The 19672-nt window shown below is 38.0% G+C and overlaps 1 protein-coding gene and 1 pseudogene across 1 annotated transcript; one reads left to right on the plus strand and one right to left on the minus strand.

Annotated features, from left to right (window-relative positions):
- The first annotated feature begins 11640 nt into the window (after positions 1 to 11640).
- LOC121754783 (glutamic acid-rich protein-like) lies at positions 11641 to 13245 on the plus strand. The gene is made up of 3 exons (XM_042150092.1): positions 11641 to 11988; positions 12131 to 12254; positions 12660 to 13245. The coding sequence occupies exons 2-3, from the start codon at positions 12162 to 12164 to the stop codon at positions 13077 to 13079; spliced, it is 513 nt and encodes a 170-aa protein (XP_042006026.1). The 5' UTR covers positions 11641 to 11988; positions 12131 to 12161; the 3' UTR covers positions 13080 to 13245.
- A 91-nt stretch (positions 13246 to 13336) lies between these two features.
- LOC121754794 lies at positions 13337 to 17372 on the minus strand (annotated as a pseudogene).
- Positions 17373 to 19672: the final 2300 nt, after the last annotated feature.

Here is a 19672-nt window from a genome sequence, read left to right on the forward strand (position 1 = left end):
GCTTAATTGTTTGCTAAATGATTGTAAATCTTGTTTTTCATTTTGGCTAAAATTGATTGGTAAAGATAAGGATGCATTTTTTTTGGTTTACACTTATTTTGGACTACTTTTTTGTGTGTGGTTAACATAATGCAGTTAGTCTTGAATAGTGAAATGCATAAGAGAAAAAGGGGTTCATTTTTACTGACAAAAATTTCAAAAATGATCTGTTGAAAATTAAATTGGACTAAAAGTTGTGCAACTTTTATACCACTTAAGAATTTCACAATCTTTACAACTTTTAAGGCGATAATTTTGTTTAGATCTCAAATATAAAAAACTTTGTTCAAGAACAAATCGTTTATTTTCGTCACCAAATTTAGAAAAGTGGTGTTTAGTGAATTAATAAGTTATCAGAGATGATAAAGTAGATAAATGGAGAGAAGATAAATTAACCAAAAATGGATTGATTTTTGCGGACAAAGGAAATGACTTGTTTAGCTAGGCACGTCCCTTTAAGAATACGAATCAATTAAGTTGGAATGGAGGGAATATTTAATAATTTGAATCTTAACAAAGATTCTTACATAATTAAGAATATACTGCTACTTGTTAGTCCCTATGCTTTGCTTTTGTGCTGTTTTGTTTTCTCCCATAGGATATATATTATGATAAATTAAAAAAATCAACAAGTTTCTTGGATTGCTGCCACTTGGGACTATGATAAAAAGAATTCTGAATCAGATTAGCACAAATTGATGTAAGAAAGAATGAAGATGACAAAAAAACACCAAACCCTAAAAAAGGAAAGCTTTGTTTAGGTGTCATTTCAATAGAATAGGCACACGGTTCGAAAACCGCCGGTTCCGGTAGAATAGGCACACGGTTCGAAAACCGCCGGTTCCGGTGGTAGAATAGGCACACGGTTCGAAAACCACCGGTTCCGAACCGGAACCGGCGGTTCACGGTTTAAGATTTCCTTGAACCTGAACCGGCCCGTCAAGGTCCCCGGCGGTTCCGGTTCAAAAAACCGGCGGTTCCGGCGGCGGTTCAAAATCGCTGGTTTTTTGCCGAAACCGTCGGTTCGTAATTTTTTTTTTTGCATTTTTTATTTATTTATCTATGAAATGTGATTAAATAAAATTCAAAAAATCACGATGAAAATTGCAATTTTATTGAGATTACAAGTTACAACAATTACAAATCACAAAAAATTTGAAGTCTTAAACAAAAAATTTAAATACAACGTGCCTACTAGTCTACAACGAAGCTAATTACAAATTACAAAAAAGACTTGAAGTTTTGAACAATAAATTTATAAGTATAAATACTCTTAGTCGGCGAAGGAGATGTTTCTACATAACTAAATTGAGGACACCTTTAGCAATTCAACCTTAAATGTTGAGTTTAGTCTAACAATCAACAATTATAGTAGAATTGTCAAAAGTTTTCCGGATTTAGCCTTATAGAGAAATCTATTTCACCGACTAGAGTATATACAAATACAATTATTTAATTGTATTTGCATATTTTTAAAGTAGAAACAAATGGGAAAAAAAAGAAATAAAGAAAAAATGACTTGAGTTCAACTTAAATTTAAAATTTATGTTGAGGTGCCTACGTATCCCCAATGCTCATTTGCATTAGGGAATCAAAGCCCATGTAGTTCTCTTACCTTACTTACCTATTTGGGTTGGCCGGCGGTTGACGGTTGGCCTACGATTCATCCCCTGTGAATTCTTCTTGTGATTCCTCCTGACGATCATCCCAATCATTTTCTTGTTCTCTGACGCCAGCTTTGGCCCAATCATCAAGTAACATCACGGCTTCCTTATTTTTCGCGGAGAGCTTACTTCTTGATTCATCCAACACACGTGATCCAACACTGAAAGCGGACGCGACGGCGAAAGTGGAAGCCGGAACTGAAAAAATTTCCTTGGCCATTGACGCAAGTATGGGAAAATCTTTCTCGTGTGTTCCCCACCAATCGAGGACGTCGATTTGGGCGGGAGGAGTAGGACCTTCATCACCAAAGGAAAATAGTGAATCGAAATATAAATCTAATGCACTTACCATACATGAGGACGACCTCCCGCCGGTGTTGTAGCTGTATAGGTCGGCTAATTGAGATTGCGCATCGGGGTCATCATAATCGGTTTGAAATGCGAAGCCAAAGTTATGTTGTTGAGAAGGGGTAGGTCTTCTGACTTGGTGTGTACTGTTATACTTGGTTTCATATTCGGTGTAGAGAGCACGCAAGTTAAACTCGAAGGTTTGTTCGATAATTGACCGGTCCGGGAGGTTTATTTGAAATGTTTCGGTTAGGTTTACTCTTCATTGGTCATTGGTATCCGCTTGCAATGCTTGAAGTGGAACAAGATCAATATAACTCAAATTGTTATGATAAAAATCTAAAATCTTGAAGGTACCGGCTAATTTCCATTTTGGATCCAAGACCTTTGCAATCAAAAACACCGTTGTAATCTCACTGAAATACTACAGCAATTTTTCAATCATATAATATAAAACACACATCAATTCAGGAGAAGAGGAAGCATTTTTCATCGCAGTTTTAAAACCAAGTGATATATACATGCAATGCTCTAAAACATGAACAACAGTGCAATAATAAACACCCGATAAATCAACAATCGCATTTTTGAAATATTTGAACAATTTAAATAAAGCCACGCTATGATCCCAACAACTATGCAACAGATATAAATCAGAAACGGGATAGGTTCTAAAAAATCACACAAAGAATCTTTATGCGTCAAAGTAGAATTCAGACAATCATATGTCGAATTCCATCTATGATACACATCTATGGTAAAATTCGTATATCTTACCTTCTTTTGATGGCAATACTTATTCCAAGCTTTGCCAATAGACGCCTTTTGATGGATTAATCTAATTGTAGTTCTAATATGACTAACATGTTTTTGCCATAATTCAAGAGCATCTTGTACACATAAATTCAAAATATGACATATGCATCTTTGATGAAAATACTTATCACCAATAACCGGAGCACAAGCCGCAACCAAGTCATTAATACTTGCTGTGTTAGCAGTTGCATTATCAAAACCAACAGAAAATATCTTATTGCATATTTGAAATTCATTCAAAACTTGAATAATTAAAGAAGCAATTTCGGGTGCAGTGTGTGGTGTCTCAAATTCTCTAAAACCAATCAAAAGCTTGTTTAAAGTCTAACTATTGTCCACAAAGTGAACCGTAATGCCCATGTATGAATGTCTATTAAAACAATCAGTCCATACATCTGAGCAAATGCTCACTTTGTGTCCCAAGTTGAGTAAATAACGTGATAATTCAACTTTTTTCTCCAAACATTGTCGAACGATAGATCATTGAACGGTCATTCGACCTACTCTTTTAACAACTACGTTCAAACCACTTTGCATAGTAGCCTCAAATTTTTTGTCATCGTAAACATTAAAAGGAAAATGTTTTATTGCAGCACATCTAGTCATAACGTCACCAAAATTTTTAGGATCATATTTAAAAAGAGGCGTACCTAACGAACCTGAGCCACCGGGTTTGAAGTTTAGTTGGGTTTGGGTAGAGGCAGTGTCACATTCTACCGGATACTTTGTCACCAAATGACGACGGAGGGTGCCATATCCCCCACCACTCGCAAATTTATAGACTTTATCACAATAGTTACAATATGCATGAAACGCTGATGTCTCTTCTTGAGAGGGTGCCATATCCCCCACCACTCGCAAATTTATAGACTTTATCACAATAGTTACAATATGCATGAAACGCTGATGTCTCTTCTTGAGAGAGCGGATCATTAGGACTTGGAATTACCACAAGGACCTTCTTGTAATGTTTAACAAAAATATCATATTTCAATGTTTTTTTAGTGGGTGGAGGGGGAGGCATGTCCTTATTTCCGTCGGTGCTAGACGGAATATGAGAATGAGATCTATCATCATTGTTGTCCGAGTCCGACGATATAGACACGTCGTATTCGTCATCTTGTTGTTGGGAACTACCACCGCCCTCCCCCACCTTGATGCATTTTAGCGAGTAGCATGGTCATCCTATGATCTTCTTCTATCTATAAATATTATATAAGTTGAAGTTTTAATTAGGAATACAAAAAAAAAATTTAAAAAACTCAATCTTATGAAATTATGAATTGTAAAAATAATTTTATTTTTTCAGCCACCACTCGGGAAACCTCTTCCATAACTTCTCGACGACTAGATCGCTTTGATCTTTGGGGACGACTACTTTGATCTTGGGCAATTCATTTGCCCCGATCACCACGTCCCGGTCCACCACGAGAAGAAGACATAATGCAAAATGAAAGTAGTATGGAATATGGAGTATTGAATAAATGGTAAATTACAAACACAACAACAAATATAGTAGTAAATAACTTGCGCAATTAGAGAGAATGAGGATAGAGAATAGAGAAATTGAGATTGAGAAGGAAATCCTTGTTAACACAAGAATGTGGTGAGTAAAAATGATGGGGAAAGTGGGGTATTTATAGGAGTAAAATTGGAAGAAATAAAAAAAAATTCGAATTTCAAATTTCGGCCGGTTTACCGCCTGAACCGGCGGTTCAGTCCACGGTTTCTGACGGAAACCGCTGGTTTCTGGCCGAAAACCGGCAGTTTCTGACCGGTTTTCAGGCCTATACACTGCCACCTGAAAAAGGTGTTGAACCGTCGGGAACCGGCGGTGTAGGTTTCTGACGTAAACCGCTGGTTTTTCTGCACACCTAGCCTGAAAACCTACGCTCTAGCCGGAATCCTACCGTTGGAACCGCTGAACCGCCGGTTCAAACCTGCGAACCGGTGGTTTTGAACCGCCGGTTACGGTTCACTCTTTTTTTGAACCTGAACCGGCCCACTTGAACCGCCGAACGGCCATCCGGTTGGAACCGCCGGCGCTGGTTCCGGTTCTGGTTTGTGAACCGACGGTTAACCGGCGGTCCGATTCTGTTTGTGCATGTCTAGTGGTAGCAGCCACACTTTATTTTTCTTACTTCTTTTACTTAATTAATTTATTATTATCATTATACTTTATTTTTCTTACTTCTTTTACTTAATTAATTTATTATTATCATTATTTGTTTTCTTGCATTATCTCCATGGAAGTTGCAGCCAATAATGTGGGACATTATGCGAATAATTTTGATTAATGAAATGGACAGTTTGGTTAAATATCTTGAAATGCAAATTCTTGCATCATTGCATAATTTGAGTAAGCATTCCTTTATTTTTATTTTTTTATCTTTCAAGTTGATGATTTGTAGATATAAAGAAACCCACTATGACATGTAAAGGCTTAATCTTGGTGTTTTTGCTTTTTTGCTTTAATGCTTTAAGAGATGTGATGTTTTTGTTATATTTAGTTGCTGATTTTAACACAATCTTCGCTAAAATTGCAAACAATAGCACTACCACGTGTCAATCAATTTATGATACAAAATTATAATTACAACATTTGAAAAGTCGTGTACAACGATCGTTAAATCATCCACATCGATCGAAGTTTTGGCCGGAGTCACACCAAAATTACCTGTTGCTTTTTTCACCTTTCAATCTTTCATACATGAGATCAACACAATTTAAATCTATCTGTCCACGAACAGACACGAATTTGAAAAATTGTGAATTGAAAAAAGTTAATAGACTGAAAGTTAGGGATTTGAATGACTCGAACTCGATAAAAACCCTATAAAAATGATTATCAATTTACTTAATCATAAGTTAAGAAATGTCTTAAAATTTTATAAGGATTTTGATTCGATTCATCTGTAACCAGACTAGTATATAGTAGTATCCATCAATTTTTGCATCAAATTTAGGGCAATTTTCTTGCCACGTCTTTTTCTTTTTATTCAGCTTTTAATTTTTTTTTCTTTCTTATTTGATTTGTATTTCTTAAAGTTGTTTGAAAACTTTTTATATGATTAATACAAGCTTTCGACGATAGACGATAGCAAATCCGATGTCACATTTTTTGGACACATGTGCATATCATGATAGGTCATTTTCGAATGTAATTTCTTCTAGATTAGAATTAGGCTAATTCAATTAGGAGCAAAACTGAAAGTTGGTGGTCCTGTTTGATGTATTATTTTGTGATTTATGTTATTGTAAATATTAATTAATTCACATCAAACTATTATTTTAAGACGAAGGTATATGTATATCCATCGGTGGTTATAAAGACTACTAATTAATTTGCGGGCATTTGAATCCAATAAACTCCTAAACCCTAAATAGAATTAAAAAAAAGTAAATATTGGGTCATGAATATTACTCCCTCCATCCCACAAGAATATGCAATTTTTCCTTTTTAGTCCGGTTCCATAAGAATACGCACTTTCCAATTTTGAAAACTCTCTTCTCTCTAATGAGGTGGGATCCATTTCTCACTAACAATACTTTAATTACTCATTTTTTACCTCCATCTTATTTTAATAATTTTGCATTAAAATCCGAGCAGAACCCAAAGTGCATATTCTTTGGGAACGTGGAGTATAAATTTGATCAAATTTTATAATCTTCTAACCGGTGTTTGTTACATGTAAATAGTATAGTAGTACTCCCCCGTCCCTAAAAATTTGTCACTTATTTTCATTTTCGACCGTCCCTAAAAATTTGTCACATTTAATTTTTACTACCATTTTTGGAAGTAGACGTCACATTCCACTGACTCATTCTCACTCAAATTTTAATATAAAACTAGTATATAAAAGTAGGACTAATATGACACTAACTTTTCAACATACTTTCTATTACATTTATTAAAATCGTGTCTGGTCAAATACTTATAAATTATAAGGGACGGAGGGAGTATAAGTTTGACCGGTATTTTGTTGCTTGTGAACAAGTATATAACATTTGTTAATTTTATGCAAATGATTTTACATTTGAAATATTGGGTCCCCTGAAAAAATCGTACAATATGAAAGACCTAAGAGCATCATTAACGGTAGGGGCCGGGCCGCAAAACGCGAGTCCGCCCGTCCTAAGCGTTGGAGGGGAGGATGTTCCAGCCCAGGCCGGTCCCGGGGCCGCAGTTGCTGCCCGGTGACGGTCCCGCGGTCCGGCCTGGCCGGCGTTAAACGGGCACGGGCCGCAAAACGCGAGTCTAGGCCCGGCGTTGCATGCTCTCCGGGTCGGGCCGCAAGTCCCCAAAATTTTATTTATTTATTTATTTTTCGATTTTGTGTCTATAAATACAGAACTATTTAGCACCATTCTTACGTACATTATCCATTTCAATCCTCGTTTATTCTCTTTCTTTCGGCGTCAATGGATTGGTTTAACAGCGATGAACGTCAGATGGACAAGTTCGTCAACGCGAACAATTGGTACATGCCGGCATCACCACCATCGCAGCCGACGCCTAGTCCGGGAGTCGGTAGCAACATCGACGTAACATCGCCGGTCAGCACCGATGAGTTCGAGATCAGTGAGATGGAGCCCGCTCAAGGGCGGGGCAAGGGCAAGGTCGGCGCGGATGAGGGGCTGAAGAAGTACAGTCCGCAAGAGACAATGTGGCTTGCCAGGAACTACGTCGACGTTGCCAAGGATCCTATCATCGGCAACCAACAGCCCGACAAGGTGTTCTGGAAGCGGATTGCTGAGAAGTATAACGTTGGGCGTCCTAAAGGGTCGTTCGAACGTAGCTACATGAAGCTGCGCAAGCATCGGGGTCGGGTCCAGGCGGATATGAGCAAGTGGAATGGAAAGTGGGCCAACGTAGTCCGGATGTGGCCGAGCGGGCACAGCGAGGCGGACCTCGTCGAGAAGGCGAATGAGGCGTTCTTCGCTGACGGGAAGAAGCACTTCAAGTACTTCGACGTTTGGAAGCTCGTCGAGAAGAGCCCGAAGTACACCAGTGGTGCCGAACCGACGGCAACCAGGGCGGCGAAGAGAAACAAAGTTTCCGCCTCTGGAAACTACTCTTCGAGCGAAGGAGGTCCGGCTGACGGAGTTGACATCGAGGGATACCTCGACCATGTCGGAGTTAGATCTCGAGTTGCACCGTGAGATGATCGCCTACCTTCGCGCACAAATGAAGAAGTAGTAGTTGTGGCCCGGGTTTCTAGGACTTGTATTTTTAATTTGCCTTGTCTAGGATTTGTAATGTTAATTTCTACTGAACAATGCATTTTCCCGGTTTCAATTGTTCAACGTATTGCGTTTACGAGTCAAATATGTTGAAGTTGTGAATAGTGTCATTTATTAGTTGCGGCCCGAGTTGCGGCCTGCAGGGTTAGAGCAGTTGGGGCCTGGGCCGCAACTGTAGAGGAATGATGACGTGGAGGGGACTTGGGGCCGGAAATGGGGACGGGGTTATTGATGCCCTTAGAGCAGTTGGAGCCTGGGCCGCAACTGTAGGGGAATGATGACGTGGAGGGGACTTGGGGCCTGAAATGGGGATGGGGTTAATGATGCCCTAAAGGGTTTATCTCTTTGAGGGGACATAAAATTTTACTCCCTTCACCCCTGAAAATTTATCATTTATTTCTTTTTTCGTCCGTCTCTAAAAATTTGTCACATTTTACTTTTACTATTTTTGGTAATAGACCCCACATTCCACTAACTTATTATCACTCACGTTTTATTTTAAAACTAATATATAAATGTAAGACCCATGTGCCACTAACTTTTTCAACTCACTTTCTATTACATTTCTTAAAACTCGTACCGAATCAAATTGTGCCAAATTTTAAGGGATGAATGGAGGGAGTACTGCTCCACCTCGGAATAATTAGCAGTGAATGTGATGATAGTCAATAGTTGCAATTTGATTGGACATCTGATATTTTACACGAATGTTGATTAGGCAAAAGATCAATGTGAATTTCTTTTAAGGTTTAGATGGAAAATGGAGCTTTTTATTTAGATAGGTGGAATTGAAACGACGTAGATGGGCCTTCGAGTTTGGAACTCCATAAACTACCAATTAGGCCCAAGTACAAAAACCATTATTTATTTTCACACATTTTTTTTATCGAGTTTCAATTATTTCGAAATTTATTGGAGTACTTTTAAAATGTACTATGAGTCTATGAGGAGGGCGAGTATATAATGAAGGAGGGGACCTATAGTTCTCACTTATTAATTAATTATTGAATTACCATAGAAAAAAAAATCAATAAGCAAAAAAACATTGAATGCTAATTATGAAGTTGCTCAAGAATGATATCCATTGAAGTTGATTCTTGTAAGTAGGCTTCACATAAATGCTTACTTTCTTGCCAAAGTATGCTGTAAAGCTCCAATTACCTTATTTTTTATGTTCATAAAGTCAAAATATACAATGACTAAAAGTAGAGTTGAATTTGAAGAAAGAGTCATCGCAACCAACCTATCTCTTGATCTAATATTGGATTCCTTTTTTTTATCCTCTCACTAAACTATAGTTCAGTCATTATACTTATATAACAAAAATCAATATTATTTTCTTATATTTTATTCTCCATTAACTTATTTACTTTATACCCTCTAATTAACTCACTAAATACTCATTTCTTAATTTCCGCACAAAAAATACACATTAAATGCGATGGGAATAAGGCCACGCGCAACGCGTCCCGCGGGTGGCTCGTATCTCGTCCCGTCGAGACGAGACGGCGGCGAGACGCATTGCAGCGTCTCGTCTCGTCCCAGTCTCGCCGAGACACCCATCTCACCTAGACGGATCGCGGGCTGTCTCGCCACGCGCTCGCGCGACGTGGCGCGCTCCGGCGCCATGCGTGACGCCCACTCGCTGGCCCGCGAGTGGGCTTCGTCACGCTGAATAAATAAATAAAAATAAAAAACGGTAATATTACCGTTTTTTTACCGTTTTCCTTTTTTTTACTCTATAAATATTCTTATTTCATCTTCATTTCACACACAAATACACATCTATTCTTTCCAAATCATATACATTTCCTCTCCAATTTCCATCTAACCTCTCCAATTGTCATTTCAAAATGTCCGGCGACGGCAACTATGGCGGTGGCGGCTTCGGCGGGTTTGACATCAACGCGTTTGGCGACTGGGGGGGCATGTACAATGTCTTGGGTGGTTCTGGCTCCGGTTCGTCGACGCGGGCACCCAGGGCTCGTCGACGCCGGTGGGGTACCAACCACCCCATTTTGATGTTAATGCATACGCTCGTCCCTCCACCCCGAGGAGTTCGCAGGGATTATCCCAAATTCGGGAGGATTATCCGGATGAACCCACTCCGGAAGGAGGACGAGGCGGTGGAAGCTCCAGGGGGTGGAGGAAGAGGCGGAGGCAGCCGAGGAGGAGGAGGATGTAGGCCGGCATCCGTACAGCCACAAGGACACGATGGTTGTGTACAACGCCTGGATCAGCGTCTCGTACGATCCCATCGTCGGGAATCAACAAACCCGGAAGTGCTTCTGGGAAAAGGTCATCGATGCCTACAACGAGATTAAGCCGAAGGGGTCCCGCCACCGCACATCGAAGATGCTCCGCGCTCACTTTGACCGAGTCGACAGAGAGGTCAAAAAATTCTGCGGCATCTACAAGAACAAAACGACTCATTACCAAAGCGGAGCCACATGAGCCGACATTCTGAGATCAGCTTTGCAAGTATATTTCGAAGACACCGGCAAAGAATTTAGACATGTCGATGTTTGGGAGGCCGTCAAAGACGAGGAAAGGTAGGCTGACGGTGTCCGGTTCAGCTCGGGCTCGACCTCGAAGCGCACGAAGCACACGGCGAGTGGCCAATACTCGTCTAGTGGGGGCGGTTCGGGCAGCGCCGCACAAGAGGTTGCCTCGCAGGAGGTTGAGGGCACGGCAGACGATGCCCGGGGGTCCTCGCGTGGGCGCCGTCGGCTGCAAGGGACCAAGGCGGCGAAGGCGGCTAGAGGGAGGAGGGGCCGAGGCAAATCAAGCCAGGCGGGCATGGGCTCGGTCTCGGGCTCGAACACCCTATTGTTCATGTACTTGACCGCCACGATGGCGGTCACTTCCCGCATGACGCCTCCACAATATCAAGCCCATCTAGCCAGAGTTGAGTATATGGCAAGACAAATTGGTATTCCTCCTCCAGGTAGCTTGAGTGCACCGCCACCGCCTTCGGGGGATGATTCGCCGGCGGAGTAGTTTTTTTTATTTTCTATAAAATTGTATTTTAAATTATGTAATTTATATTTTTTTAGGATTTTAATTATGTATTTTTATATTTTTTTGAATTTTAAGTTGTATTTTTATTTTATGTTGTAATTTTATTTTATTTAATGAAATGTATTTTTATTAATTGAATTTGTTGGAAATAAAAATAAAAAATGAAATTGAATGAATAGTAAGTTAAGAGATGATTAAGAAACGGATAAGAGATGGAGGGTTCAGATTCTGTCTCTTACTCAAGAGATGGAGTGAAAAGTACAGTGGAGCCCATGAATAATTAAGGGATGAGACGGTTAAGAGACGGCGTTGCAGATGGCCTAAGGGGATAATAACAATATTGGTAAATGGTAAAAACTACCTACTACAAATGTCATGAAAAAAAAAGAATTTGATTCTTAAAGAGTGTCCCAAATAGCTTTACTCCTATTCCATGGAACAAAGCATTACATTCTATTCCCCAATTCTTTTAACTTTACATGGTATACATACAATTCATTCAATCAATTCACTAACAAACCCTTTCAAGTTTAACACTAGAATAAATAGTTCTCCATTTACTTCGTGAAATACTCGAATTCTCAATTTATCAGATATATTAGCGTATATTACCAACTATTTAAGTTGTTAATACACAAACACACATCCTTCACTTTCAAGTTTCAACCAACACACAACACGTAGTCTCTTTCTCTTTCACGCTCGCACGCTCGCACAAAGGTTGAGAGGCTCATTTTATCTTCACCTACATCTCTCTCTCACACACACTACATATGAAAAGAGCCTCTGGAACAAGGTTTCTGTGGTTAATTCTAAGCCATTTTTCTTCTGCGTCTTAATTTATCGATTTCTCGAGGTGAGCTCATCTTCGTCTTCCTTAATTCTCGCTTCGTCGCAAAAGTTCTTTTTCTTCACTTCTCCAATTTTCTACCTCTCTCTTTTTCTAGTTGATTTACTTTTTCTATTCAGTAATTTTCAGTTAATTTCTTTCTGTGCAGTTAGAAGTTGTTCGGCGCAGGTTTTCGCAAGATGGAGGTGACAGCTGAAGTGGCTTCGCTAACGTGCGCGGCGGGGCCGCTGTCCTTCCTTTTCCTCATAGTCAAAGCTCACTACACAGCTCAGGTTCTGTTTCGTTATTTAGTCAAAATTATTTTTGAGCTGTTTCTTACACAATTTTTTTTATTTATATTGTTTAATGCTCTCACGAAAATGGAAAATCTTATAATTAATCAAACGTTTTCATTCTACCAATTAAAATTAAATTTAATACGGAGTATTAGTCAGTTTTCATGGTCGCTAACGTGCGCCGAGAGAGAGTGAGTACAAGGATTCCAATTTTCGTCGTCACGGAATCCAAAGGGAAAATAGAATTCAAGTTTTGTGCTAATTTGAGTTCCGGGTTGTTGAGGCTGGGCCCATCCTCCACAATTATAGTTACCCTTTATTTTATTGTTATTATTTACTCTTTATTATTGGTTATTACAACTACTTGACAAATTTACACAATATTGCAACTAAATATAACAGTTGGAGAATTTTGCAAAACTACTGATGCTGACTACAATGAAAGGCCAATCGGAAGCTGTTGATGCCGAGGGAGGAGCTGGTGAGGAGAGCGACGGCGAAGCTGCTGCCGCTGGTGCTTCGGGAGAGGATGATGGCGAAGGGGAGTATTCTGAGGAAGGCGAACAGGAGAACGAGGCCAACAGCAACAGCAAGGCCAAGGGGGGAGCAGGGGCCGGTGAAGAGGATGATGACGAGGAAAATGATGCTGCCAACGAGCACGATGATGAGGACGATGAAGATGACGAAGACGATGAGAATGAGGACGGGGACGACCCGGATGTAGCTGAGGACGAGGATGAGGAGCCAGAGGATGACGATGAGGAGGAAGAAGAAGACGAAGAAGAAGAGGAACTTCAGCCTCCGAAGAAGAGAAAGAAGTGAAGCAGCGTTGGTTAATTTTACAAGACCTAATCTAATCTTCCTCCTATTTCACTAGACTGACTCAGTTGCTTAATTTTACTGCAGTTTTTTTTTTTGCATGTTTTGAATTCATATCCTAGGGAAACTTATTTAAATTTAGCATCAAGCAATTAATATTTTTGAATTATGTTTTTGAAATTTTTATTCTATTGTTCTTTTACTATTTATATCAAGCAATGAATATTTTTAGAAGGGGAAGTGTCTCTTAATTCTTCATATAATAAACCAAAAGCGATTTATATACTATAATACTCATGTGATTATCACATCTGTACAGAGCTAGAAATATACAGATTAGCCACATATGTACAAAACACACTGGAGTTAGAAAGTTTACCTCAAATCTCCGCACCTACTCGAAATCGTATATTTACACAAAAAATGTCGAATCAATCGAGTAGCTTTTCGTGCTGATGCTTCGTTACCTTGTCTGTGAACAATGATAGTTTGGCAGTTGGTAATGCTACAGGCAGAAACAAGAAAAAATATGAGCTAAGGTTATTACTACAATCCAAACCAACAGAGTTTGTGACCTTTGTCAGTAAAGATGTTTGTTACCAAATTGGAAGGCAGTTTTAATCATTTCTTTGTTGCATCAATAAACATTGCTCGACTCCAATGCTCCACATCTTCAGTTTGTGACGGAGGAGGAGGAGGAGGAGGAGGAGGAAATTTAGGATGCTTCACCAGATTCCATCCTTCAGTTAAGTTCTCATTCTTCCAAGAATCGGGAAACTCACTGGCATAGACAGAGTTGCCATCAAAGCTCGGGAGATAACTATCAAAGGCGTTCGTCTGCAAATAAGAAAACTTATCAGTGAGAGAATGGCATATCTGACTGCAATGTGCTTTTAAATATGCGCAATGCACAACGATTAAGAAGACCACCAATAAAACAAAGTCTAAAAATATTTAATGATTACAAGATGGATGAATAGTTTTTTACTATTTCTGAATATCCAATTTAGGCAACGTCAAAACAAAATAGGCTTTATTTCATATCGAATCCAGCAAGAGAATAATGAAATAAACTAGAACGGAAAAACCATAACATAAATGGCTTATAAAGAACAAAAAATAACTACTAGGAAACATTTTCTATGCATGATTCCTCATAATAGGAGAGCTGAAACAAAAACTAACACCCGAAAACTCATACAATACTATCGGCTTGTTGCACAAACAGAAGATTGCATAGTAATTAAAATTTATACCATTGCAGGCAGTGCATGTGCTTTCTCCATCAATGTGCTTGACGAGACAGTAGATTCAACCTTCCAAATGGATGTGTTCAGTTGTTGGCAAGGCTTGGACCTGCATTAATATCCAATTCAAAAAGTAAAGCGTTCATATAATTTTCTGCAAGTAAACAGTCCTCCGGAGTAATTGAGAAAAATGGATTTTGAGTTGGAGTTTACATGAAGTTGCGTGTATTAAGTGCATAGTAAAAAAATAAGATGAATGGAGGATGCTTGTACCTTGATGATGCCATTCTTAGAGATAAAATACTTCGAACTTCCTTTGAAGAAGATAGTGTCGTCAACAGTTTCGCCAATGCCTCAAATGTAGAGGTTTCTGAGGGAACCTCCAGACACAAAGAGTTACAGCAATACGAAGTTATGCATGCAACACTTCTCTTGAGGAGTGATATGCCCTTCTGCAAATCCTTGTGTAACTCAACCGAGCGTGCAGAAGCAAAAGAATATTTTAAGCTAGCACTGGAAGAATCTAACCGAGGCCTCCTCTTGGACTCCATTGATGCTACACCGAAATTGCTTGAGCTTTTCTCAGTCCATGACGTTTCGCCACCAGTTGTGCAAGAGACTTGGCGAGGAATAAAAAGTGGATAATCACTGTTTAACAGCAGAAATTAAGTTTAGTGGAATGGGCAGATATCTGCATCATCAAGTTGAGACAAGGATAGGGGTGGAGCACTAGTTTAGTATACATTAAATTCTTTTGCGAGGAGGCAGAGTCATCAGTGTGAGAATTTGTACAGAATTTTCAGTTAACTGAACTTTCTCATTGGCATAGTAAAATTAAGCCAAATGCCTACCACTACAGCTTGATCCAGTATATTACCTTCTGGATGATGGACGAGCATCCCAATATGACTCCCGCTGCCATATCCGAGAACAGGAACCCTGATATACACGAACAAATTATTAGTTTGTGATGAATGAAAAAGCATTTATTACTCAAAGAAAGATATATCTACAACTTTCGGTACGATTTGAGCACCTCACTAATATCTAAACCATCAGTAGTGATTGATGTGATTCAAATTTAGGGCTGTTATCTCAAAGCAATTACAAAGCAACAGATCTATTCACCATTTTATCACACCTTTCCACATGTTATTGATCTATGATTACTTAAGTAAGATGTTAGCTGCCTAGTAAGAGGCTGAAAATTCATGGATATCTTGAGAGGCAGAAGGAAAATCGACACATACCGCAAACCCAGATTTATACAGAGCAGGAGCGCATACAGCATGCAGAACTAGATTTAGAAGTTGCACCGAGAATTACCAACAAACAAACAGTAGATGCAGCTACCTAATACTCTTCATATGTTTTCACCATAAAACATACCCTAATGAGGAGCCAAGTTCTTCGGTGGAACTGAGTGAGGATCTAACCCTCTTGGCAAGCGTGCATTGCATATTGTAGCATATGGACCACCATATCCATCTTTCCTCTCTCCATCAATATGCACCTGCAATTAATTGGTAATTGTGAACTTTTACGAGCGCCACCTCTACCAAGAAATTAGCGATTTAATTGTTTGAGAAAATCATCGAGAGCATGTCAACAAGCACTGAGATATCAACAACAGCAGCGCTTCAGTAAGAGGTCCAAAATAAACTTCTAAATATTATCTTTGGAAAGAGAACAGAGAGAACTGACAACATGAAATGTAGATGCATGTGCAAGCAAGATTGAAGTTTAACCTTAAGAAAAGAAGCCCCCCCCCCACCAAATTGTTTGCAGTAATTTCAGTGTCGTATCAACAGCATAGACAATGTGATATTTAATTAGAAAGTAAAAGGTTCCGTGAAGTACCCGCCGCTGGGGAAATAACTTGAATATCTGCTTTATAATGACAGATTGTTTATGAAGGCGTTTGGAAGTAATTGCCATCTGAAATCAAATTTACAGAGCATGAATCTTAGCACAGAAATGCAAGTAGCATTAAATAAGTAGCAATAAGAGGTTTTAAAATAAACACTTAATAACATTTCTCCTTACAAGTCCCAAACTCTGTGTACAGATAAGATTAGGATAATACTTCTCAATTTGTTGAGTACGAATCTTTTCCACCTGCAGTTTCATATCAAACAAAAAAAAAACTCACTGATTGGTCAAAGGAAACCTACTTATAACTTTAGGAGAGCTGTAAGTGTTTTCCATCATTAAAAAAAGTTACTCTAAATTGATTGGTATACCAAATTCATTGCTGACTCGAGCAATTCGTATTTGACCTTTTGATCATGAGACTTGTTCTCAATCTTAGCCTTTCCTGAAAAAAAAAATCATGTATTCAAAAAATAAATAGAGGATCATGTGTAAGCAAAATGGCAACCATCAAAACCTAAACCCAAACCTTGTGAAACCTGCTGCTTTCGAAGTCTGAGCTTACCCCTCAACCTAGCTAATTTCTCATTTTGAAGATCCCTCCAGTTATGTTGATCATCAGCCTTACCCTAAAACAGTGAAGATAAATAATCGAGAATTTCAATGAGTTACCAAATTATGAAGCTCTGTATGAGTGTATAATACAAGTTTCGCGGAGATTACAATAAAATGGCAAAATCAATTGAAAAAATATACCTTCGCAACCAGAGCTTGAGCCAGTCTAGAATACAGAGCATCTCTCTTACTCTTCAATAGCCTCAAATCACTGTTGTAATCATCCAGTCTGATCAAACTCCGCACCAAACACACGTCAGTTTCTGCGATTAAACAACATACTCTGTTTCGAAAACAATTGTGATGAACAATGCAGTGACGATCACTCAAACTCAAAACAAGAAAATTTACCTGTAATTGACACAGACTTGACAAAATGAAGCGAGATTAGAGTTCTCGCAAATGGCGTAATAGCTCGGTTTTGTCGTCGTCGCCGTTGTCATCAGAGAATTACACCGTATTGTTTCTCTTCCTTTCCCGAGCTGAAAAATTGATTGCGTGAACAGAAATTAGGGTTATGGCCAAGGTTTGAGATTTAATCAAGTAATTAAATTAAGCCTGCGCAATATTAGTTTCAGATATGTTTGAAAATATTTTGAATAAATGGTTTTTATAAACATAATTGCTAATGTCATTTTGATAAAGTAATTTAATTAAATTACTATATCATTTACCTGATTCAGATTATCATGTGGAGTATAATTCAGCTCACACACTAATCATCCAATTGAATAGTAGGAGTAAATACTTGTAACGAGGCCGAATTAGGAGTGAGTCGATACGATATACCGTATTGAAACTGTCATATTGTATCCTAATAATACATTTATGTTGTCGGCAATTTACCGTTTTTTATCATACAGAAATTCAATTTATCGGATTTTTACGACATACGGGATCTTAATTAGTAGGATATGGAGTACCACAATATTGTTATACCATTACAAATTAATCCTTATATTATTAATATATTCGGTATATCACTTGATGTCGAAATGTTACCATGGTAGGTGATTTATTTATATTTTTTGCAACAAAATCTAAATATTAAAGTATGATTGCAACATTTATAAAATATACTAGTATCTTAAATTAAAATCTAATACAAAATAAAATAAAAAAAGGATATATATTATTTTTGCAATTAATTCATGCATATAATTGCACATCCATATATGTAACGGATAATAAAGTAGGGTTTAGATTGAGATTTTTTTAGCTTAATTGAGAATTGAGATGCATTTTCAACCACTCACCACAACATTTTCGAAATGTCAACTGCAAGTAGATTATGTCAACTCGTGGGTATTATCGTCAAGAGCCTGCACATCAAATGTTAACAGCTTATAGTTGACATTATATGTGTATAGTTGACATGAATTATATATGTAGTTGACATTATATGTGTGTAGTTGACATGAATTGTATATGTAGTTGACAAAAAAAATTAATTTTTTTAAAAAAGTTTTTAAAAAAATTAAAAAATATATTTAAAAAATTAAAATTTAAAAAAAATTATTGAATAAAATGTACCACAACTGACCATTCTGCCCTTTCATAATTAATTAATCTAAAAATATTTTCTATGTGGCAATTCTGGACCACTCGTTTAATAAAAATGAGTAACTAATAATGCTATCTCAATTCTCAATTATGCTAAAAAATCTCAATTGATCACAACCCTAATAAAGTATGTATATAAATCATTAAATAATTAAAGTAGCGTCAATAATAAGATTTGCCAAACCTCCACAAATTTCATAAAAAAATCACATCAAAAAAACTAACAAAACTACACAAAAATAAAATACAACATCACTTCTCCCAGCATCCAAAACATCCGACAACACGAGAACAAACTCCTTCTCAACAAAATCATCCTCCTCCTTCGCCAGTAGCCGCCGGTGCTCCGCCACCACTGCCTCCGGCACCACCTCAGCCCGGCAGAGCGGGCACGTCGAGACGTGCCCCTCCAGCCACCTCTCCACGCACCGCCGGTGGAACTTGTGGCCGCACGCCGCCAGCTCGCAGCACTCCTCGGCCGCCAATTCCGACAAGCAAATAACGCACTCGTCGGAGTCCGGCAGCGGCCGCGGCAGGCTCCTCTTGCTGCTCTTCACGGCGGCAGCGTATCTGCGCCGCGCCGTGAAAATTTCAAAGTGTTTGACAAAAATGCATATGGCTAATATGCCTAAATGGATTAATTTCACCATAATTATGATGAAGAAACACGAAATACATATGCCACGATAAGTAAAAGGTTTCGCTATAGCTTCCATAACTCGACGATCGATTTTAGAACTATGTGTGTAAAAATAATTTGGTGGTATCTATATTTATTGAGGTTTTTAATCCAAGTTCTAATCTAGTTCGAATTAAAACGCGATTAATTAATTTAAACAAGTCAAGTCTTATGCTACTAACCGCCTCCAAAAAAAAACGTAGAAAAGGCGATAATCACATTACAATTTAAATAAAAATAATTATAAATTAAAGTAATAATAATAATAATAATAATAATAATAATAATAATAATAATAATAATAATAATAATAATAATAATAATAATAATAATAATAATAATAATAATAATAATAATAATAATAATAATAATAATAATAATAATAATAATAATAATAAGCTTTCTCAACAATATTGGTTTATCTCAATTCCCAAGTCCAAACTGGCCCCTACAAATTTTTAGTGCAATTTATATTAAAATAGAGTTATTTCCCTATAAATATACAAACTTTCAACTATTCTTGGTTTTTCCCCAAACTTTTATTTTTGAATATTGAATTTTGAGTTTTTCTTATTTTTTCCTCCAAAATATTTTCGTGTTCATTAGAAGAACCAACAAGG

The sequence above is a fragment of the Salvia splendens genome, chromosome 1, assembly GCF_004379255.2.
Source record: "Salvia splendens isolate huo1 chromosome 1, SspV2, whole genome shotgun sequence".
Taxonomy (NCBI): domain Eukaryota; kingdom Viridiplantae; phylum Streptophyta; class Magnoliopsida; order Lamiales; family Lamiaceae; genus Salvia; species Salvia splendens.